This window comes from Liolophura sinensis, chromosome 7 (assembly GCF_032854445.1).
Source record: "Liolophura sinensis isolate JHLJ2023 chromosome 7, CUHK_Ljap_v2, whole genome shotgun sequence".
Taxonomy (NCBI): Eukaryota; Metazoa; Mollusca; class Polyplacophora; order Chitonida; family Chitonidae; genus Liolophura; species Liolophura sinensis.
This window is the reverse complement of record NC_088301.1, coordinates 43,877,424-43,903,320: the sequence shown is the minus strand read 5'-3', so window position 1 is coordinate 43,903,320 and position 25,897 is coordinate 43,877,424. Positions and strand designations below refer to the sequence as shown.

Here is a 25,897-nt window from a genome sequence, read left to right as displayed (position 1 = left end):
CACTTAGTATTTGAATATCGTAAAAAATCGTGTACCTCGTTTCTTTTCAAGAGAAAGCTGTAATATATTAGGTAGGGTGGGGAAGGAACATTTACATTTAGTTTTATATTATTTAGCAATTCCTTTGGTATATTTCTATCATGTAGTGTAATCTAAAAATGTACCTTTTATTCCAAACTAAAAATGTATGCTTCACATATCAAAATTGTTTGTCATTTATTTTCTTAAAAAAATACCGTTTTATCCACGTTAATTTTAAGTCCGGACAAAAGGCATAATATTAATCATTCTTAATGCCCCATAGGCATACTGTTTTGTTACTGCTGACCTCTTTATCAAATCAGGTTCATCGTCCAAAGAAATTTATAGTGTAAACTGTAAATTTCCATCAAAACATACAGCTGAGGGCAAGATGGTAAACGAAGAAGATGAATCATTCTGGAAAGTGCTAAAGAATTAATAACCTTTATTTTCCTTGGGTAATAAGGTTTCTGAATCTTCATTTTTGTAATGCTTGTTTTAATTCTTCTATTCTTGCGACATAACTAATTCTCCACATGTTATTGAAATCAGCTGCTGAGAACTTAATACCTAATATGTTTAGTTCATTCACTCAACTGCAAGTTTAAGCGCCCGAGGTGAGGGAAAATGTAACTAAATATACATTTCTAAAACATTAACTGCCAATCATTTTTTTTTCGTGTATACACGATTCTATATATGTGTGAGGATGTGGCTCGGTATGTAAGTAAATCTGAATACGTACTGAACGGTTTGGAAACGTTTTCTTCTGGCTTCATCGTTGTCGTTATCGATTTTTTCTGACAGGAAGTGAGAAGAAATACCGATGCCACAAGAGCAATGACGAAGGTTGTACTAAACGACGCCATAGTTTGTCCACTCAAATTCCACCACTGAAAATGTGAATAGATATAAATATGTCTAATACAAAATCTGTATAGGCATATGCTTGGTTGTGCAAACAAAAACAGTAGTTTTATGATGATATCCAGGCTAAGGAATCCTCAAAACAGATTTATATATTTATGTCTATCTATATACTTATGATCTAACAGAGGTATATAAACATCATATCTATACTGATGATCTAACAGAGATATATAAACATCATATCTATATTTATGATCTAACAGAGGTATATAAACATCATATCCATACTGATGATCTAACAGAGATATATAAACATCATATCTATACTTATGATCTAACAGAGGTATATATACATCATATCTATACTTATGATCTAACAGAGGTATATAAACATCATATCTATACTGATGATCTAACAGAGGTATATATACATCATATCTATACTTATGATCTAACATGGGTATATAAACACCATATCTATACTTTTGATCTAACAGGGGTATATAAACATCACATCTATACTCAGGGACGTAGGTTGGGGTGTGGAGGGGGGGGGGGCGGTGATGTTCCGCTCAAGTGGGGACGAAAAAAAATTTTAGCCTATATTTCTTACCTAGCTATTAACATTCATTCCACAGATATTTGCTTTACCCTATATAGAACAATATTTCAATTTCGTACCAATTTACTAAATAGTATATAGGCCTATTTAGACCTATTATGTGAACCATTCCATATTGTTCCCGGTGGAAGACGCCATGTTTTACAGAATTACCTCTCTTGAATCGTACCACGCAGGCAGCAGTAGCCATTTTCGTCTGGTGGACAAGACATGCCGCAGTTTTTTACTTGTACTGTTTGTAACTCTGGAGCCCATGACAATAAATACTATACATTCAAGGACAGCCTGTTTTCAACCCCACCTAAACTGAACTTGAGTTGTTTTTGGGTTTGTTTGTTTTTCTTAATGTGAAAAAATGAATGTGTACACATCGGCCAAGTCTGCATTCGAAACACGTCGAAATCACTCAGATTCTCTCCGACAATCTAATATCCCGGAGATTCCGGGGCCTATGCAGCCCCTGGACCCTTGCCTAATAGACTGTGATAGTCGTTCCGCGCGTGTCAAATCCGCACCTCCCCAGTGAAGATCCACGCTGCGCCCTAGTATACTGATGATCTAACAGAGGTATATAAGCATCATATTTCCCATATACATTTGTTTTATATAGTTATAGTTTGCAAGTGGGCTTTAATTAAGCAAACTTTCATTCTGGTACGTAAGCCATAATCGATCAATCATTCGTGTATATGCCTAAACCATTACAACAATGCCTAAACCAACACTTTGGATGGTATTAAAGTTTATATAACAGAGCACTCACCTGAAACCTCAGTTAAATGTCCAAAAGCTTTAAAAGTTAATGGTTTCCGTTCGCCTGGTATATCCTGATCTTTAGTCGAAGAAGGCGAGAATGTGAAGTCTTTCCTAAAGACTACGCTGATTAACCTCCACGGCCAATCCGAATTCTTTGATTTCCACCTTTTTTCAGGTAAACATCAGCTTGTCTAATCATGGAGGTGATAATGTCAATGCAAATCAAATGTGTCACGAGAGTCTAAAATAGGCAGCATCGCCCTCCCTGGAATGTCATGATCTATACTTTATACAAGAGGCTCTCCTGCATGCTATGCGGTATCAAGGCTACATTCTCACATGCATATATGGAAGTAAAAAAACCTAGATTGCTCATTGGATAGTTTATACTTTCAAGATTATACTTTTCAAGATTGGAGAAGGTAGCATGCAAAGTTTGAAAATATATATTAAAATGCAGAAATCCTGAAAGCGAGTATAGGAGGATGATATAAATTTATAGTGTATATAAATACATACGTACCAGGTATGTTGCATTTACCCGTTACGTTCCTTACAGCGATACCGGGTGCTTAGTAAACGGTAACAGTCAAACGTGTGCTTAAGTCCTTGTTGAGTACAACGTTAAACAAAAATCAAAGCACCCATAATTTAATTTTGATGAAGACAAGTTTATGCATAGGTATCATCTGCTATGTTACAGCCACAACAATGATACCGCAGGCTACACACGTGACTTGCATCACTCAGAGCGTTGAAATGCTCCAAACCTATAGGCCATATGCTGATGAAATTTCATTTAAGTTACTTAATTGCATACATTTTATAAGCGTTTCAGCATAATAAAAATCCAAAGCAATTTCAATATACGGTTCCAAACCCAAAGGCCTCGGCATTCTAATAAATACAGTAAATCGCAGTTTTACCACGTCTCCAATTTATGAAGTTCTGCGAGTCTTGAATTTATTAATACAGCTCGGTGATTTAACATTCACAGACAGTATACATAAAAAAACCTATGAACTCTGCAATTTTACAAGTAAGACTAAACAGCTTTAGGACTAAAACAGATTTCTTTCACATGACATAGAGACTTTGGAGGGGGGGGGGGGAATCACATCTTCACAGTTTTCAAGGTTACTGAACAGCTATAAACGGAACACTTGTTTTTGCAATATTTCACAAGATAAAGCTGTGATTTTTGTTAATATAGTACCAAGGGATGTCCAAGAGACAAACACTACAAGAGCGTACATTTCAGTCTCTCACACAGGAGTGTGAGAACATTCACAATTGACCATCTCATCAGGTCTATGCGTTGACGATGTGAAACAGTGCAGCAGACAAACCTAGAACATAGCCTATACGGTACTGAAGTCTGGAATTCCAAGAATGACCCCACCCCTGTTTCTTAACCTGTCTCAGCGTTACCATCGGTTGTCCGTTTCCATCAATTAGGCAAATGTACGGTATTCCAAGGAGTTTAATAATGCAGTCAATTTTATCAAAATATTGGGTGTGTTGCGTTTATATTTTTGTTCAGCATATATGAATGACTTTTGCAGAAGTCATTTACCCCAACAAGTTCTCTCTGTTTCAGCTCATTCGTGTATACCGTTCCGATAAAAAAAGTTTTTGGTGATGGCAAGGTAGGTAAAAATGGTGCCTAAAAAAACGTCCGCGCTTGTCTTTAGAAAGCAAATTTGATTTGAACCCGAGACTGATATGAATGCTGTATAAGACAAAAAGGGGGTAAAAGAAGAAAATAAAATTCTCAGAATGTTTAGGAACGAACTGGATTTGCTAACATTCCATGTACCATTGCTCGGCCACTTGCACACTGACGCTGTGCCTTTGGCCCGCCGCGAGCAGAACTAGGACACATACGTGAACCCTGCCAAACCGATTAATTTCAACGAGTCTTACACAAAGCCTTCAGGTTATTTAGATGAGAAGGATTTAAAATGTAACCTTCCATGAATTGCGTCTGGCAGCAACCTGCGGATGGCCGTGGGTTTCCCCCGGGCTCTGCCCGGTTTCCACCCACCACAATGTTGGCCGCCGTCGCATAAGTGAAATATTCTTGAGTACGGCGTAAAACAACAATCAAAAAAAAAAATCCATGAATTGCTGATGACGAATAATGCTGGGCACACACGACAGGACACCACGTCGCATCTGCAGAAAGGTTCATTTATAGAATAAACTCGGCGGGTGAAGCAACATCGTCCGTCTTGGACACACGTGCTTTGGTTCAGTCAAAACATTAAGCCGCTCAGTCTAAATGGCAGTGACTCAAAACACGATAATCGGACTTCCGCCGGTAACATTTTTTTGCAAAATAAAAAAAGATACATATACAGTATAGCAATGTTTAGGGAGAATAATATTACCATGTCACATACACAGGAATATCAACAGTCTGCTACACACTACCCATATCATTTGAAAGTCGTCCACGACATTAACTTCAAAACCTTATCATATCTATGACTGTTAGAAACAATGTTTGTAACTATACGAGTAACTGTAAAAGGTTCTAAACCTCAGTCTAACCATTGCTTTAAACTTGGCGGCCAACCAAGTCAGTCAACCATGCACATTAATACCCTAAGAAATATGTCACATTTTCCTGCAGGACTAGTCAACAAAGGGATCAAGTACTATTGTTAAAACAGTGCATCTATAACAGTTTTAGTATATCATTTGTAACATTCCCCATTTTTGTTGCTTTCCCATTACTGTTGCTTACGTCATAAATCCCTCACTGACGTTGCCGCCACCATCGTAAGTCAAACGCAAAGGAGGTCTTACGAGTTGAGCGACGTAACTAAACAGGAGGTGACAACAGGTCTGCATGAGAATTAAGTCTAGAGGTGACGAAAGGTCTTTCGTCAGAACTATCACCTCCCATGTCTGTTCCACAGGCGGTCTTCCAGATGTCGACCGTTTTGCCTTTCTCACTGGTGGGCTAGTATTAGATTTTTGTCCACGTCATATTCGAAAGGGAGAAAATCACAAGGCGACAATGAATTCCTGTGTATGACTCTGTGAGGTCGATTTCCCTCCTCAGGTCGAACAGAGTAAACAGGACTGTCATTTTCGATGCGCTTCTCCACAGGGTATACATTGTCTTCCCAGTAGTTTTGAAACTTACCAGGACCGCCTTTAGGGATTAAATTACGAGCCAGTACTCTATCACTAGATATAGGACAGTGCTGTATACCTTTTTGTCGTAATTCGTCTTAGACCGTTCTGTTGCCCTTTTGGCGTTCTCAGATGCAGCCTCAGTTGCCTTACGTAAACCAACTTTCCAGTCGTCAACATAACTTGATCCTCTAAGATGAATGTCCTGCTGTACGCCAAAGAGAACATCAACTGGAAGACAAGGTGATCTTCCGAACACTAGGAAGAAGGGCGTGTATCCGGTGGTTTCATGTTTAGTACAATTGTACGCGCGGGTCATCTTGTTGAGATGGATGTGCCAGTTGGATTTGTGAACTTTCTGAGCATATTCAAGAGATGTCTGTTATAACGCTCTACCTGCCCGTTCCCTTGAGGATGGTATGGGGTGGTTCTTGATCTATATACCCGAGAAAGCTCATGCAGGCGCTTGAAGATTCTGTCCGCTACTGCGTTACCACTTTTGTTCCTGGTTGGGTATGCCTGTACAAATCTTGTGCAGTGGTCCATCCCAATAAGAATGTACTGATGACCAACCTTACTTTTCCCTAGAGGAATTCAATGCATACAGTCTTAAACAGCATGGTTGCGTTGATGTGCTGTGTTGCGAGCAGGATGCTTACTTCCGTTACAGTAGCAAACCTTGTTGATGAAGTCTTCCACTATCCCTCTGAAGACCAGGCCAATAAAATCGATCTCTGATCAGACTCAGTGTTCTGAAGCAGGATGTCCTATGTTAATATGAAGTTCATCATATACAATCTTTTTTGTAACTGCTGACGTGTTGATCCATCAAACCAAGTAGTCACCTGTAGAGGACACCATCGAAAAGTTACAGTTTCTGTATTTGGCGTGCGAGAGCTGCCATTTATGGCGTAGCGCCTGATGGCATTCTCTGTGACGGATGCTTTATCTGTTGAATAAATTCTTTAAGAGCAGGATCATCTTTCTCAGCTGATGAAATTTCCTTCTTGTCAAGTGATTGTATGGTAATACTCACTACATGTGTATTAATATCTTCTTCACGCGGAGATGACGCCTCAGTACTACAGGCCCTGACCTGGATGCCATTCAAAATAGCTCTTCTAGGCAGTCATTATCCACGATTCAATAGGAGCTGGCATGCGAGACAATCCATCTGCATCGCCATTTGCCTTCCCTGGACGATATTTCAGTGTGAACTTGTACTCCTCTAATTCTGAGACCCATCCAATTTTAGAAGCATCTAACCTGGCTGAAGTCACCACACGTGTGTAAGAGGGTTATCAAGGCTGTATACGACGAATGATGGGGAGTAGAACAAATAGTCCCTGAATCGGTCGACAATAGCCTACTTCTGAGTAAGAAATTCAAGTTTGCCGGAGTGCAAGTAATAGTACTTCTCTGCTGGAGTAAACGTCCAAGACCCGTACCCAATGACTCGCAATACACCATCACCCTGTTTCTGGTACAAAACTGCACCAAGGCTGCCATTTGATGCATCTGTATGTAAGATGAAAGGTTTGTTGAAGTCCGGGTTTGCCATCACTGGGCTCTCGTCAGCAAGTCAGTAATGTGGCAGAGTATGCTCCGATGTTTTGGAGTCCATTGAATTGGCGTACTCGGAGGAGCTTCTCCTCTGGATGAAATTTTCTTACGACTCTGTGATTTGCGGATCTTTGGAGGATAGACATCTGGTGAAGTGCCAGGAGCTCTCAAATTAAGTCATAGATAGGCATGGCCTTGCGTGAGAAGGCCGGGATGGATTCTTCGGTATTTAACGATAGGCTTGAGATTGTCACAAAGAAGGTTAGTTTAGCTATACACAGTATAGACATTGATGCTCTACCTAAAGTTAAACACGTTCTGAAGGATCCCACTGTGCAAGAAACACTCGCTGACATTCATAGTAAATTTGTCATCACTGTAGCAGACAAGGCTCCTAATAATTCCATCTTCATTTGCAAGAATTATTATTATCAAATTCTTGTTCAAGAGCTATGTACATCTACGACAACATCCACGTAATCTCCTACAACATGTACTCTGGAGGAACTATTTAATAAACACAAAACCTTTCTTAAAGAAAGGCGCCTAAATATGCCTACCCGTCATACAGAAATACCACAAATTTACTGGATTCCTAAAATCCATAAATCCCCATACAAGGCTCGATTTATTGCGGGTTCAAGAAGTTGTACCACCAAACTCCTGTCAACCCTACTTACGAGAGCGTTACAAGAAGTAAAGTCATTTTGAAATAAGTATTGTTGTGCCATAACAAAAAATTCAGGTGTAACAGCATGTGGATTCTTAACAACTCAAAATGTCTTACAGAAGAACTTGATGCTCATATGCATACACCGTACAAAGACGTATCACATGGGATTTCTCTACTCTCTATACTACAATTCCCCACAAAGATCTTATTGAAAGAATATCGTCGTTAATTGTCTCGGTATTTACTAAAACAGGTCACCGTTACATTAACGCCAGAAGCAATAGGGCTTTCTTTAGTTCTATTATTTGTAAAGGTTACCATTCATGGGATGTTACATTATTTCTTGAATTACTTGAATTTCTCATTAATAACATCTATGTGAAATTCGGGGATACCACTTACCAACAGTTCATAGGTAATCCAATGGGTACCAATTGTGCGCCTCTTTTGGCAGACCTATACCTGTTTTCATATGAATACGACTATATGCAGAAATTGCTTAAGAGTTATATCTTTAAAGTTCGATCCTTTTCATTTACCAAGGGGTATATTGATGATCTACTGGCGTTAAATAAGCCCCATATTGCTGAAGCGGTGAAGGAAATCTATCTATTCATGCCTGGAATATCCACTGCCTGCCCCGCATCATTGAAAACTGAAGACCGCTTCTTATGTGTTACCGGCTTTATTTCCTATTTGTATAATTTCTTACATACTTTTGTCTTTGGGAGCTAGTGTTAAACGTTGTTTTGGAAATGGATCTTGGGATTATCGACATGGAACGCAGTTTACGGCCCACGAATGGTATACGAATGTCGGACATGACGCTTATATTCAAAACGCCATGTTGTCATCATATGTAACATACAACCACATTTAAACAATGCAAAAGGAGCAGACCTCGGGATGCTTAGCTCACCAGCAGAATCCTGGTTTATGCATGAATACAATATAATTAAGTCGTATAGAGAGAAAAACCAGAGCAACAATGACTGTGTAATTGCTGGCAACTGGTCACACGTAACCGCTGAAATACGGCTTCTTGTCAATTTACCTCAGTTAGGGATTTATTCTAACTGTTTATGTGAAAGCATAAACAGATTTGTAGAAGATCTTAAATACGACATTCGTATACCAACCGTCAACCAATAAGAACGTTCCAGGTCAATAATCAAAAGCCAATTCTCAAACTCAACACATGGCACAAACCATCAAAGAACTAAAGTATACAATGTACGAAAATAGGACGAAATCATGCAGAGAAGTCTGCGAGAGACGAAACCGTTTTAGTTTTTGTGGAAATATAGGTCCAGATAAGCTGCACCATCTGGAGAGTCCGTGGTTTCCTTTAAATAAAGCGAAGATGGATAAATATCTTTCACAGCCTTTGCTATATAAAGATTGTTTAAAAACCAGCAGATTATCAATATACCGTTTATTCCGTGATTGAGAAAGATCGGGCCTGGTGAGGATTACTCTCATATAATATGAGAACAGGTATAGAGCGGCCAGAAGGGGGGCACACTTTGTACCCATCGGAATACCTATACATTGCTAATATATGGTTTTCCCGAATTTCACATAGATGTTATTAATGTGAAATTCAAGCAACTCAATGTTCCACGAACAAAATTCCACGAACGTTGCTAGCTCTGCGAGCCATCTATGTCCAGTCTCATCTAGTTTTCAGTGTTGTGATCCGTTGTAACAACAAACTTGGCTCCATAGACGTAATCGGGATACTGCTTTCTGTCTGCCCAAGTCCGGGGTAGGCCTACTCCAGCTTATGCCTAGCCTGCTTGTATCAGTGTGAAGAGGAATGGTCGGTTGAAGTTGGAGTACGAAACACGGGCAGCGTCGTCAGGCACTCGATAAGTCTTTCAAATGCTGCTTGCTGTTCCGTACCCCAGGGCCAAGGTTGGTTCGATACCTTGAGACGTCTCTGTGGTTTCTTGCGACAAGCGTTCGTCCCTTGACGAAGATGTAAGAGATCTGGCGATGAAGGAAAAGTTCTTCACAAAGCTTCGATAAAAATCAGCGAATCCCCAAAATTTCTTGAGTTCCAATACATCCTTGGCTACAGGCCAGTTTTTGAAGACCTTTGTCTTCTCTGGATCATACTCTATGCCGTCTGTTGAGATGACATGTCCCAGGATCTGTAGTTTCTCTTCCAGGAACTGACATTTGTCTGGTTTCAACTTGAGACCAACAGATATCGCCGAAGTAGACTAGGACACCCCTCAGATGCCAATCACCCAATACTTGCTGCACGAGGCGCTGAAATGTACTTGGTGCGTTTGAAAGCCCGAATGGCATTTAGTTGTACTCAGAGAACCAAGAGGACCAACAGTGAAGGCTCTTTTTGGTAAGTCCGGTTCAGCCATTTCCACGTGCCAATATCCAGTGTTTAAGTCTAGCTTGGAAAACTATCGACTACCCGCCACTTCTTCAAGGGTTTCATCGATCCTTGGTATATAGTAAGAGTCTTTCACAGTTCTGGCGTTCAACTTGAGGAAATCTAAGGAGAATCGTAGGCTTCCATCCTGTTTACGCACCAATACAACATTGGACGCTCAAGGTCTACTGGAGGGCCTGGTGATAGCATTGTTTAGCATCTGCCTAAGGTGTTATCGAACTTCGAAATAAAGTGCTGGAGGTTTCCGACGAGGTTTATTTTAAATGGTAGCTCTTCCGTCAATTTGATCTTGTATTTCACCACTGATGTCTTTCGCAAATCAGAGTAATCCAAAGAAAAGACTGATATAAGTTTCGATAGATTTGCTTGGGTTTCATCCGACTGGAATTTCTGGGGGAATTCTCTGTCATCTTCAAGAAGTTGGCTTTGATTTCCCGTGTCCTAATCTCCTATGTGTGTTCCTGAACGTAATGTTACAGTTTCAGAGTTGACATACACACCTGCAGTGGAACACATATGAGGTCTTTTTCAAGGTCTACTAAACAATATGTTATGGATATTCAGTGTGGAAGTTTTCCAGCTCGTTCCTCCACAGCAATGTGAGAAGCTATGTGTGATCACACTTTGTCCACTCTGCAAGGTGACATCAACACAAGAAACACGCAGCCACAATCAGTTTCACTGTACAAGAAATCTCAATGCCGACTGATTCTGTCCCAGTTAACCGATTTCACAGGTTCAAATAGTCAGTCTAGTACACACGCTTCCGGATATCATCATGTCGTTGTCACCATTTTTTGTAACCCGGTAAGGTTAAACTGATTTGGTTCGATCCATTTGTTGGCACAGGCTTGTTGCACCAATCTCGTATAAAAGGATGACAAAAGCTCATTTATTATGAGCGACGAGGCAAAACAGAACTTATAACTTGTTACTTCAATCTAGTATTAGTTTATCTATTCTAGTTTGAAGTTACAAGTCACAGGTTGAACTTGTAACTTCCAACTAAAAGTCTCTAATGTCTACAGGGTAGCGTCAACACGACTAGTCTCTTCTGTACAGTAAAACTTACGGTAGTCACGGTAGTGCGGTATGCAATAACGTTTATGTATACAATGAGGAACAAACACAAAAAAAGTGGAAAAAAATCCGTAGGCCACACGAGGAAGAATAATCATAAAAGTCCGAGCAATTCCAATACGGTTCCCAGCCCAAAGCGCTAGGCACCCTATTACAGCTGTTACGATCCTTACAGCAATACAGGGTGCCTAGAGGTGATAAAGTAAAACGGTATATGAGTCTTACAAGATCTTTAAAGTTTTAGTTTTCTAGCATACTTAGTCACTTTTTCAGATAGCGGTGTTGTAAAAATTGAAGGAATAACATTGCCTCGTAATGTTACATACATGTAACATATAAACAAATCAGGGGCCACTTGCACAAACTTCATAGATCAATTTTTCGTAACGTTTCTCGTAAATCACGTCGACATATGGGGCTGTAATCTAGACAACGTCTTTTCTGAAAAAAAAAAAAAAGGTTGCGCGAAAGTTTTTAACAAAGTTTGGTGAAAGTGGCCTCAGGTTTTAAAATGCAAGTGGATAAACTGACAATACAATTCCAACTCTACAATCTACATTAGAGCTGAAAACGTACTGGGCCTTATACATCACGAACCACAGAATGCTAATTAACTGAATATACTGTGCCAGTACTCGACATGTTTTTTGTTTTTTTTTTAATATTATCTTTATTTATAATTATATTGATAGATTTTTTTATCAAAGCTAATGTCATGTTTAGAATCAGCATTAATAACTACTTATGAATAGATCTTTTTAACCTAGTTAGGCCTATATAGATCCACAAATAAATAAAAAAAATAATATAATGCTGTACTTTCTACTAATTTCATAGGTATTTGCTTTTTTCGTGTTACGTTTTGATAACAAGATGAATTAAGAAATTCTGAATGGTGCAGGCCTACTTTGTCGCTTTACTATATGTCCATTGGTCATAAGTGTAACTTGAAATTTTAGCTTTGGAACGCGGTCCATTCCTAATATTGAGAAGAAAAAAATCCACATATACAAATATATTTTGCAGTCATTTAATGGTACACGGTGTAATTTTTAACTCTAGCAAGGCCAGGGGTCACGATATGAAGTACTGCCAAAGTGTGGCATTAGACCTGGTCACTGCTAAGTTATTATTCGTGACTGCAAGGTGAAGTTGTAGGCCGGCCAAGAGTTGACCGATTTTTCAACCTGCTGACGCTAGGTGTCGCTACTATTATCAAAACTTCCGATATCGAGATGTCAAAATTTACAGCATGGAACATTATGAAGATAAATTTCTCTATACGTGACGCTTGTCAGCTGGCAATAGATACAAGACTTTGTCACAGTTTAAGTGCATTCTCCACGAATTTGAGTTTGTGACTGTAAGTAAAATTTTTTTGTGAAAATCACAAAAAGGAATTATTCAGAGTCCTTGATGTTGAACAACAACAACACTGTCTCGCCTAATATTGATAATAATGTACTACGACGTCAGCCCCTGATACCCTCATGAAACATTAAAGATGCTACAGTTTCTTTAGACATGACCCCCCCCCCCCGCCCCCACAAAAAACAACAACAACAAAAAAAGTAATAACAAGAAACAAAATAAAGCTAATCTAACTGACAGGAGAAGAAAACTAGAAATTGGATGATAGGTCTATTATTCAGGCAAAAAGTATTTATGTAGCATCGACTGAAACATAAAAAAGTTATTCCTCTTCTTTAAAAATGTGGTATTTATTCAAAGATTCACAATGGCCGATCATATTTAATTCAGGAACATTTTATAAAGGCAGAATAAATTTCCATCTTAAATATTGACTGACCAGAAAAGCATAAAGCATTGTAGGTAGCAGATAGAACATGTCATTTGCTGAATTATATATTGGCGAGCATGCTTATGTTCCAAACATTTATTTTGTGGCAGTATAATGACGCGGGTGGGGCGGCATAATTCCCGTTGTGCAACTAGGAGGCACATTACATGCACTCTATGGACTCGTTCATCGTAATATGACTGAAAAATTGTTAAGTCTGACATTAAACCCTAAGCACTCACTCACTCTATAGTTTATAGTTTAAGAGCGACCTCATTTCAAATCTGTAGTATTGAAAATTTAATACAATATTAAGTGACAGTGTAGACACACACTGAGTAACCACAAACTGAAGATGTTTTTGCATTTTCCAAATTTCTCTTTTCAGGTGTGGTGGCAAGGTTAGAAAATGGAGGACGGTCAGATTTTTACAGAGTGTCATGCAAAGTCAATTTTGACAACCATGAATACTCTACGTAAAACTGACACCTTGTGCGACGTTACACTTAAGGTTGCAGGGCAGGAGTTTGCTGCCCACAGGATCGTGTTGGCTGCTTGTAGTGACTATTTCTGCGCAATGTTTACCAATGAGGTATATGTAAATTTCATTTCACAAATTGGGTGATGTCGAATTCCTTGACTAGTGTACAAAGCTTCTCATTAAAACTTTTATGAAAGGAAACTAAATCACTTCCTATACTTAAAGTGAAAGTAAAGTGTAATGGCAGGTGTACTGGAAAATTTTTTTGACATAACTAAACCTTTTGGACTACATTTAAGCTGTGCAAGATCGTACAAATAATGAATATGTTTGATTTTAAAATTTAAGATGAATCATGTAGAGCATCTAAAATAACATCATTGTGTGCACAAATGAGGATATTGTTAAGACATTCTTGACATGAATGCATGCATAATACTAACGAAACTTTTCACTGTGTGCATTGTTTTGTAAAAAGGACTGTATGTAAAATTCAAGAACTAGGGGCCTAATTTTTGCTTTCCAGCAGAGCAATTTTTTTTTTTTTTGTATTGTGCTGAGAAAACCTTCCAACTTAACTAGGGGTGAAAAATTAGTAGGGAAAGAAAAATAAGAGAGACAAAATAACTGGCAATACCACAAATGTTGAAGATATTATGTTTATTTAATGGCATAATTGTTGTTAAATTGCATTCTTGTCACCATCTTATATACTTATAATTTTAGTCAGTTAGATACTCATACTTCTTGGTGAAACAGAAAATATACCCTGATATATAAAAAGCCAACCCTTTGGCCTAAGAATGGTGCAGGCTTGGTTTCAACTTAAATTCAGACACCTTGAATCTCCACAGATGTCAGAGAAGGACAAGTATATGATAGAACTGCATGGAATCTCAGGAGATGTCATGGAAGTCCTGTTAGACTTTGTGTACACAGAGTCTGTCAATGTCAGTGTGGAGAATGTGCAAGAACTGCTTCCAGCAGCATGTCTCCTCCAACTTACAGGTGATGTTCTATGCATGTAAAATACATCCAGCAGCACCTCTCCCCCCAACTTACAGGTAATAAGCCTTTCATAAATTCTTCCAATGTGATGTCTCTACCAGCAGACAGGTAGTGTGCCATTTATTGCCCCTTCATTGTCTTCCAGTTTTAACTATAAACTGAATAACCATAATTAACTAAACCAAAAAGTATTATATTGATGGAGATATTTTCTAATGTCCTAAAAACTTATAACATAAACTCATCTATGGTGTGAATTTAACATTAAATTAATAAGTTATCTGTAGAAGAAAAACAAAGTTTGTATCTTAATAAAATGAACTGAATTTCCCTATAAAACATTACTTTTCTGTATTCAGGAGTGAAACAGGCATGTTGTGCATTTTTGGAGAAGCAGCTTCACCCGTCCAACTGCTTGGGTATCAAACTGTTTGCTGAAAGCCATTCATGCTATTCCCTGAAGAGTGCAGCTGAGGTGTTTAGTTATCGCAATTTTGAAGAAGTGATAGACAATGAAGAGTTCAAAACCTTGTCACACGATGAAGTGGAGACCTTAATAAAAAGTGATGAAATACAGGTATCACAAGTGAAAAAAAAATATTTCCACGGGACTATTGTAAAAGATAATGTACTTTTATGTACACATACTTTATATATGCTTGTACTTTTGTTTTACTTGAACCATAATGTTATTTGCTTTGTTCAAACAATATCTGTTTTTCAAACTAATTTGATTGATATGCAGTTTCATATATAGAGTGGAAATTGTTTATGGGTCTTTTTATTTTATCAACAGATAGCTTGTGAAGAACCAATTTATGAAGCAGTTCTAAACTGGGTGAAGTGGGATGAGGAGGGGAGAAGGGATTATCTCCCTTGCTTATTGGAGCATGTCAGACTGCCCTTGTTAAGTGTGAGATACATCACTGATGTTGTTGATAATGAGGTTTGTAGGAATTAGTAGGTCATGTCATGTAATGTGTCCTAGGACTGATGGAATTCTTACAAGGATTTGGGCACTGACCATGTGGTTAAGATGGTTGACTTTTATAGCTAGGTTCTTGGCGCAATGATCCTGGACCCTCTCACCATTGGGGTCGCTTAGAGTTCAAGTACAGCTCATGTTGGCTACCTCTACGTGAGAAGGTCTATGAACAACCAGTGGATGGTTGTGGGTTTCATCCAGGCTCTGACAGGTTTCCTCCGACCATAATGCTTGCTGCCAACGTATAAGTGAACTGTTCTTGAGTACGGCGTAAAACACCAATCAGATCATATGTGATTAATGTGCTTGTCACATGGGATGTGGTTCAGTCCAATCCTCGAAGAGGTAAAGGGAAATTTTCTAGATTCCCCTCCATGTATTATGTGTAGGGGCATTGGTGGCAGTAAGTGGCCTAAGGAGCCTTGTGGGATGACACAAGAATATTGAAGAAAGAACACTTACTCATTATGACATACCCTAATTCTTCAACCTTTTCAACCACCACTGTGACCAATACTTTGGAACATTCTGAGGGAGCTATGGGGTGTAGAGAAATTATTTGCACAGTTTTATGAAGGTTGCTTCTTTAGTGACACAAACATACCATTTTTAGAATCGGTGTTGAAAAGCTTGTAGATTTACAAGCATGTTACATATGGGAATGGTTACTGTTATCTTGCAGGAATTGGTTACTGCCACCCAGAAGACTGACCATTGTATGAGTGAAAATTCTTGATTGTGTCATCAAACAAAAAGTACAGGTCATGCTGGCTTCCTCTTCAATCGTATGCAGGAAGATCCATTAACTGCCCGTATATAAATATACTTTATGTACAATACATGCAGATGTGGTCATGATACCAACCCTTTTATATGCAGTGGAAGAAAATGTATAACAAGGTGTAGAAGCAGTGGAAAAGACGCACCTATTATTTTTAGACACATCAGGTCATTTTGATGTGTAAAAAGAAAAAGCGTGTTGCACAAGACATAAATTTCTTATTCAGTCTCCTCATTCAATGCTCCTCAATTTGATTTAATGATTTATTTTGAGTTTAGTGTGTACTGTGTTATTTTACATCAAATCAAGCTTAAGCATCATAACAATATTATAAGTAATCATTGTATGTCATTAGCTTCTGTGGCCTAATTGTCAGGGCATCAGCCTTGAAATCAGGAGACCAGGGATCAAACCCGGTTCAGGTGATAACAAAGACTTTAAAAATGGTACATGTATTTGTTGCTGTCTCGCTTGGCACTCAGCACTCAGGGGTTAGAGCAAGGAAACAGGACTGGTTGGCCCGGTGCCAGTGTAATGTGATTGGGTGGGGTGTCAGGTCTGGTGTCTTCGGCATGAAACTTCAGTGGCGGCAGCACTTTGACAGCATGAACTCGTCACAAGAAGACAAAATATATGTACACACACCTGCTGACTGCTTGTCATCATATGACTGAAAAATTGTTAGGCATGGCATTAAACCCTAAGCATGCATGCCCAGTAATCCAGTTACATGATTAGTCAGTGATATGATACGTAAATATATGGTGTCAATAATCCTCAGGTGATGCCGAGCTCAATATGAGGATTATGGACACCATATATTTGTGTATCATATCACTGAGTAACCGTGTAACAAATTTATCCTGCAAAGACCCATCAATTCAGAAACATCAATTCTGTGCAGAAGACCGATGTACAGGTAAATCGCTTCAGTGATGGGACCATTGTACTGACAACCCAACAAAGGGAGATAACCTACTCAGTAGATACATTTATCTGAAGGATTTGAGAATATATCTGTACCCCATGTGTCCATTGTTGTCCAATGAAAAGCGGAGCATTTTGTCTGATGCGTAATAAATACATAATGTCTGATATTAGTTTTTCCAAAGGTAGATAGCGTCTAGCCTCGAGCGTAAAGTTCTAAATATATATTTGCTCTTGTATGTTCCAGCAATTAATGAAAAGAAGTCATTTGTGTAGAGATCTGCTGGATGAAGCCAAAAAATTCCATCTTCGACCAGATCTGCGAAACCAGATGACTGGCATCCGCATGAAACCAAGGACAGGTGGGCTTGTGCTTTCCTAGCATTGAATGTGTATTGAATTAGAACCAGTAAATGTTGTCCTTAATGGTACATTATAAAAAAAAAGCATATTCTGAGTTGCCTCAGAGTAAATTGGCATGATGTGTGGACGGTCAGGAGCATTTTTTTTTTACAAAATATGGCAGTGATATGATATGGAAATATATGAAGATTTCAAAAGAATTTGATAATGGTAAATTTTTGAAGAATATCTATGCCCTGTTTAATGAAGAGTGTTTAGAGCTTTTCTGACCTGGGTACAGCTTTATGTACTGTATGTATGTTGATTCTGATTTCATTATCATCATTTCAAAATGTCAGCTCAATGTGCAGTGTAGTTGCAAATAGGATCATTGTACTCAAAAATCACTTGTAAAGTAGGATTTACAGTTAATCAGGTTGAATGTATAGTTTTGGGATTAGTAGATGACATAACTAACTGCAAAGTTGTGACTTACCCATACTTGTGCTGGCCAACCAGTGTTAAGACCTCAATGTCTGTTGCAGGCATTGATGATGTCCTGATTGTTTTGGGAGGATTTGGTTCCCACCAAAACCTAATTGACGGGGTGGAAGTGTATGACCCAAAGGCCAAAGAGTGGACCAGGCTACCTGTAAGCCCCTTTGTCTTTAAACACACTATTGAAAGGAGATCAGGGAAGGGAAATCTTGAAGAATGCATATTGGATTCTTTGTTCATTTGAAAAAAATCGGCTGCAATGGCATACTAGCATGCACTTATTGTGACACATCACACATTCATTGTACACTGGCACCCAACATATAACAACCCGCTCAGTCACAGCGTGCAGACCTCAGACATGATGCTTCACCCAATCACTGTACACTGATACCTGATTTGACACCCCACCCAGTTACTGTATACAGACACCAGACATTATGTCCCACCCAGTCACTCTGTACTCACACCAGACATAATGCTCCACCAAGTTACTGTACACTGACACCCCACCCAGTCACTCTGTACTCACACCAGACCTGATGTTATCATAGTATACTGACACCCAGCATTATGCCCAACTCAGTCATTGTACACTGACACCAGACATGATGCCTGCCCAGTCACAGCATGTATACTGACACCAGCATTATGCCCAACTCAGTCATTGTACACTGACACCAGACATGATGCCTGCCCAGTCACTCTGTACTCACACCAGACCTGATGTTATCATAGTATACTGACACCCAGCATTATGCCCAACTCAGTCATTGTACACTGACACCAGACATGATGCCTGCCCAGTCACTCTGTACTCACACCAGACCTGATGTTATCATAGTATACTGACACCCAGCATTATGCCCAACTCAGTCATTGTACACTGACACCAGACATGATGCCTGCCCAGTCACAGCATGTATACTGACACCAGCATGTACAAGACTTTGACCGTATCCAGTCGATTAGACTGCAATGACATCTTGTTGCTTATATGTCGTGCGAAGAGTGGTGATCTGCTTTGCCTTTAACTCTTGCCTTGGCACATGCTATTACTTCCTCGAACTCACTTTTCATGCCGTCTATCGCGAGCGCCATGATGTTGAATAACTTAATATTCATTAGCTAATACATGAGTAAATAGTTTATTTTTATTTTGGGTGGTTTTGATCCCTTCAGATGTAGGCAGTTGCTTGATTTTTATACTATAGGTAGAGATTTAGATTCATGGAATCTGAAAATACTTATTAAATATCTGATACTCCTCTATCAACAATTATCCCCAAATTGGGGGGAAATCACTGCTCTGAGCTTTGTCTCAGCACTGTAGGATCACGTAGAAATGTGCGTGATCTTGATTCACCTGACATGATGTCCTCTCAGTCACAGCTGACACTGACACCAGACATAACACCACAACCAATCACAGTATACTGACATCTGACATGATGTCCTCTCAGTCACAGCTGACACTGACACCAGACATAACACCACAACCAATCACAGTATACTGACATCTGACATGATGTCCTCTCAGTCACAGCTGACACTGACACCAGACATAACACCACAACCAATCACAGTATACTGACATCTGACATGATACCTATTCACTGTATACAGACATGATGTCCCACCCAGTCACTGCACAGCGACACCAAATAAGAGGTCTCACCCAGTCATTGCTTACTGATACCCAACATGACATCCCACCCAATCACTGTAACACATGGCTCCCAATCCAGTCACTGTATCTTGACACATGGCTCCCAATCCAGTCACTGTATCTTGACACATGGCTCCCAATCCAGTCACTGTATCTTGACACATGACTCCCAATCCAGTCACTGTATCTTTACACATGGCTCCCATTCCAGTCACTGTATCTTGACACATGACTCCCAATCCAGTCACTGTATCTTGACACATGGCTCCCAGACCAGTCACTGTATCTTGACACATGGCTCCCAATCCAGTCACTGTACCTTGACACATAGCTCTCAATCCAGTTACTGTATCTTGACACATGGCTCCCAATCCAGTCACTGTATCTTGACACATGACTCCCAATCCAGTCACTGTATCTTGACACATGGCTCCCAATCCAGTCACTGTATCTTGACACATGGCTCCCAATCCAGTCACTGTATCTTGACACATGGCTCCCAATCCAGTCACTGTATCTTGACACATGACTCCCAATCCAGTCACTGTATCTTTACACATGGCTCCCATTCCAGTCACTGTATCTTGACACATGACTCCCAATCCAGTCACTGTATCTTGACACATGGCTCCCAGACCAGTCACTGTATCTTGACACATAGCTCCCAATCCAGTCACTGTATCTTGACACATGGCTCCCAATCCAGTCACTGTATGCTAACACATGGCTCCCAATCCAGTAACTGTATCTTGACACATGGCTCCCAATCCAGTCACTGTATGCTAACACATGGCTCCCAATCCAGTCACTGTATCTTGACACATGGCTCCCATTCCAGTCACTGTATCTTGACGCGTAGCTCCCAATCCAGTCACTGTATCTTGACACATGGTTCCCAATCCAGTCACTGTATCTTGACACATGACTCCCAATCCAGTCACTGTATCTTGACACTTGACTCCCAATCCAGTCACTGTATCTTGACACATGGCTCTCAATCCAGTCACCGTATCTTGACACATGACTCCCAATCCAGTCACTGTATCTTGACACATGGCTCCCAGACCAGTCACTGTATCTTGACACATAGCTCCCAATCCAGTCACTGTATCTTGACACATGGCTCCCAATCCAGTCACTGTATGCTAACACATGGCTCCCAATCCAGTCACTGTATCTTGACACATCACTCCCAATCCACTCACTGTATCTTGACACATAGCTCTCAATCCAGTTACTGTATCTTGACACATGGCTCCCAATCCAGTCACTGTATCTTGACACCCTTTCCACCAGACCTTGGTCTTTCACAGAATACTGATCCTGAAAAAAAGAAGCCACCAATTCCATTATAAGATTAGGCAAAATGTTTAATGTTTACTCTTTACTTTTGGAAATATTAGTTTACTTAACTCTCTTTTTATTTTTTCTCAGGATATTGCACTTTAAAGCATTTTATATACATGTGTGTAATTATAATTATAAAAGTTTATTTTTGTTGGGTCATTCGAGCTGTAAATTTATGATTGTATTGTCTGTTACAGAATTTATCAAGAAGACGCAGATATGTGGCTTCTGAAGCTCTTAATGGTAGGGTGTATGTGATTGGTGGATATGATGGCCAATCCAGATTGAGTACAGTGGAGTGTTTGGACCTGACTAGTGATGAACCAGTCTGGATGACAGTGTCCTCCATGCAGCAAAGAAGGGGACTAGCTGGCGTCTGTGTATATAAAGGTAATTCATTTTTCAGACTCATTAAAGATTTTTCAGTTCATTAAAGATTTATAATGGGTTTTATTTTTTTTTCGAACTTTCTGAATTTTTCACCCATGCTCTGTCATGTTAAAATCTTGGCATGAGTGTTGCGTTGAATTGGAATACTATTCTTTTCTTAATCGACACATTGTATGAGTGCACAGATAAAATAAAATATCCAAAATACTTTCAACTTGTCTAATAATTCACAGATTCCTACACCTAAATGATAAAATTTGAGGGTCTGTGCTGCACTCTCCAAAGTTTATGACCTTTTATTTTACTATGCAGACAGTATTTATGTTTGTGGTGGATTTGATGGCTTCACTCGACACACCAGCATGGAAAGCTACAGCCCTGCCCTCGACCAATGGAGCATGCTCAGTGGGATGGCTGTGGGGAGAGAAGGAGCAGGGCTTGTTGTTGCTGGCGACATGATTTATTGTATAGGTGGTTATGATGGTATCAACCTCCTTGATTCTGTGGAGAAATATGATCCCAGTTGTCAGCTCTGGTCCAGTGTTACCCCGATGTGTACCCAGCGGTCAGGTAAGACTCATCTGGTGATAACCTGTCCAGGTGTGAATAAGGCTAGATTTTATAATAATAATAATAATAATAATAATATCATCTTTATTTTCAGAGGGTAACAAATTCTGTCAATATGACAGTATTGATCTTCCCTGAGCGCTCCATTCACTCACACAACCACTCGGCGGTCACACGGGTCACTAAAAAAAAATAATAATAAAAAAAATAATTTTCACAAAACATTAATCAGTTCCAAGTTAACATATATATATATATAGATATATATAAATTCAGGTATTTGTTGTGACTTAATTGGCCCATTCATTGTATATGAAAACTGAAAAAAGAATTGTACAGACTCTTATTCAAGTTAATTGAAATTCTTATTTTAGGTTTATCAGAATCAGAAAGTGCATTAAATGTGTTTTTTCTGTATTAAAGCAAGAAAGGCATAGTAGCATATTTTCTGGATTGGATTACAGGTGCTGGGATTGCTGTGGTGAATGACATGATATATGTCTGTGGTGGGTATGATGGCGCTAACCACCTGTCGAGCGTGGAGTCGTACAACATACACACGGGCCAGTGGCTGTCTGTCAGTCACATGATCATCCCACGTTGTTATGTAGGTGCATGTGTCCTCCGTGGAAAACTCATGGTTGTGGCAGGGTATGTATTTTGTGGGGGTTGTCTTGCATACATATTATAAGATGTCACACCCAAGGTTTACATCCTACTCAACATGTGGGTAATGATTTGGACCTACATTATTTATCATTGAGAAAGCCATTCTTACGTATATATACATGCAAGCCATTGTACCTGCTGGTAATGCTGATATGATATCTGCTGAACCCATCAAACATGTTCCTGCACAGTAGAGCACCTGCACTGAGTTTAAGTTACTAAAAACCCTGATGTGATTTATATACCCCATGTGGACATGGTCTGCAGCTCTGATCAGTGTATGTCAACAGATTAATCAGTCTAATCAGCCATTGTCAATCAGCGAACGCAGATGGTGTATGGACAAATACATATACATGTGTGTAATCAGCCAAACTTTGGTAAATGTATATGACAGACTGTCATAATGCAAAATGGGACCATTATCAGCGGAAGGTGAGAGTGAACAGGTAAGGTACACTTATGGACAGGTGGTGAGGAAACTTAGGCACGATAATCAAACATGTACAACAATGGTACAGTAAGTATGATGTACAAAATAAATGTAAGGTAAAAAAAAATGTCGTACTCAGCTTTATGAAACTGGGCCTTGATCTTGCTAGCTTGAGAACAAATTTTGATTTGGGAAAGTCATTCTATCATAAAAGTTTGGTCTGACTTGTATTGAAGTTTGTTTTAGGAAAGATGTCAGTAAATTAGAGTAAATTCATCTCAAAGACTTTTGACTCGTGTTCATTGTAAGGGCATCTGTATTATTAAAGTGCATAGTATGTGACTAAAAAAACATCCTAAATTGCTGCACAGCCTTTTTCATGTTAAATTGACCATTGATTACCTGTGTCACCTGCTCAGTTAATTGGTATTTTTATCAGCATGGGTCATGCAGCTTTATTCCCACCATCTGTTTCCTTTCAAAAGCTTATTAGGGAGCTTTCATGGCTGAGATAGTTAGCGTGCTAGCACAGTGCAATGACCCAGGAGCCTCTCACCAATGACTGGTTTCCTCCTAACATAATGCTGGCTGTTGTCATGTAAGTGAAATATTTTTTAGTATGGTGTACAACACCAATCACACAAACAAACAAAAACTTGTTACATTACCTTGCATTTATCTGCAGGTACCTTTAAATCAATAAATTAATCAACCACCCAACTGTATATGTCGTTAACAGATATGATGGGAACACGTTGTTGAACTCGGTGGAGTGTTACGACCCTCTGACTGATACCTGGGAGCTCCTTGAACGCAGTTTGATGGTGCAGCGGTGTGATGCTGGTGTTGCAGTTGTAAGGAAGAGCTGACATACGGCCCCCTCCCTCCATGACGCAGACTTGGATTGTGGTTTACTCTTATCAGAGAGATTAATCCTAAAAGGAGACAGAGGGGACTATGGGGCTGTATGAGTCCATGGACATGATAATACTAGATACCCATGTATTTGAGCTAAAAAGGCATTGTTGTGTTATTGAAAGCTGGAATCTCCGGAATACACCACTTATGATCTGTGAGACTGGCATGAAAGAAATTCCTGCTTAGAATTATGCCAAAAGAATGTACTTTATTTATTCTTTTGCTTGGAAATTTCAAGTCGTCAGAATTTACAATTAAACGTATCTTTCTCAATACTAACTTGTATTTTTGTAAAATTTGCTTCCAGAGATATGTAATTGTATGATCTGTTCACTGTTATGGGGTAAATTTTTTTATACTGATGTCTTTCAAATTGTGTAATTTTATGTATTATTCTGGGTGTAGTTGAAATGGAGTGGCTCATTTTCATTCAATATTTGATGATAATATCTTATGAATTGTCCAGGATTATGAATGATGGTTTTAGAGTAGGAATATGGGATTTGGAGCAGTTTGAGTTGCAAATCCTATTCATTAATTTATGAAGTGTAAAACATGAAATGGTATGGAATGATTGGACAGAGTTGTTAAATTCATTTCCTAATGTTGTTATGAAATATGTCACAAATAGCCAACTAATCCAGTGGAACAATTAACAGAAGTCGGTTGTTGTGACATTTAAGTGTGTTTCAGTAGCAGAATCATGTAATTTGATTCAGTCAAAACTGTAAACCAAAGAATGATAATGTTTTCAACTGCTAATATTCCTACCAGGTTCCTATATGCATGACGATGAACTACTTGTAATAACTGTGTTATCAGTGGTGCTACATAGCATGAATGACACATGACAGAGATTGTTTATTGTCGATCAAAATACCTACTTAAGCTGAATATGTCTGAAACATTTTGTGTATGAACAGACATTGTCTAAAAGCTTCCAAAACCAAGCGAAAAAGGAAAAGAAAGAAGAAGGTCCATTCAAGTTACCTTTTCGTGTTCAAGGTTGGCGCCAATGTGCTCATTGTGCAGTGAAGTAGGGGAGGTAACCCAGTACCCTAGATTTCAACCTGACTATTGCCATCCATGATATTGTCAAGCCTGTTGTCAGTATTTGTCAGCTAGATCAAATGAACAGATTACATTACTTGTAGTTATCAAAGTTACACCTGCAAAAAGGCAAAAAATATTCAGTAACTGAATAAAAATGCATTTTCTCTGTAGAACAACAGGCCTGATGTTATGTGAAATACTTTTACTTTCTGTTTTAATTTTCTTAGACAGCTGTAAATTCATTAAGAAAATGAATTTTAAAGTTTGCTTTACATACCATATTGATAATGTGAGGTACTGGTGCACAATAACGTGATTATGGTTGATAAGTTTTCAGTTTTCAATAGCGTGCGTGCATAATGATGACAACACTTTCCATTAGCTTGTGACTGTATGGATCTGAAATAAGCAAATTACCAAAAGTACATACGTATATATATATTCCTGTAACTTTGTGTGGCATTATACACATAGTTTGCAGCAAACTTCAGGAAGTCTGAATCCACAGGTGTATGCTTTTCATTATTACAGAAATGTATGTTTTCAGGTTACACTTAATATCCTGATGGTAGTTTGTAAACTAATGGCAAACCTGATGCTTTTGTAGCGTCAACAAAATTCACTTAGGCCACAGGTAACAGTGTTTTTTTCTGTTGGTCTGATATACCTGTTATGCCTGCGTGTATGAACACAGTATTATAGAGTGAGGAAGTAAGTTAATGACAAGTACTGTCATGCCTACAACATGTGATTAAGGAATTGATTACAATAAGTTAATAAATGCACAAGATGCTGGATGTGCAGTCTGTGTCAGAAAGACATTTTTGAATGAAGTCAAAATTTGAAAAAAAATGTAATGCTCATTATTGGATACAAA

At 39.0% G+C, this 25,897-nt stretch overlaps 1 protein-coding gene across 1 annotated transcript; it reads left to right on the top strand.

The window, feature by feature from the left end:
• Positions 1–12,379: 12,379 nt before the first annotated feature.
• LOC135469896 (kelch-like protein 12) lies at positions 12,380–25,196 on the top strand. Its single transcript, XM_064748532.1, has 11 exons — positions 12,380–12,511; positions 13,338–13,541; positions 14,285–14,438; positions 14,798–15,015; positions 15,235–15,384; positions 17,379–17,493; positions 18,019–18,125; positions 21,185–21,377; positions 21,690–21,947; positions 22,412–22,598; positions 23,789–25,196. The coding sequence occupies exons 2-11, from the start codon at positions 13,359–13,361 to the stop codon at positions 23,916–23,918; spliced, it is 1,695 nt and encodes a 564-aa protein (XP_064604602.1). The 5' UTR covers positions 12,380–12,511; positions 13,338–13,358; the 3' UTR covers positions 23,919–25,196.
• Positions 25,197–25,897: the final 701 nt, after the last annotated feature.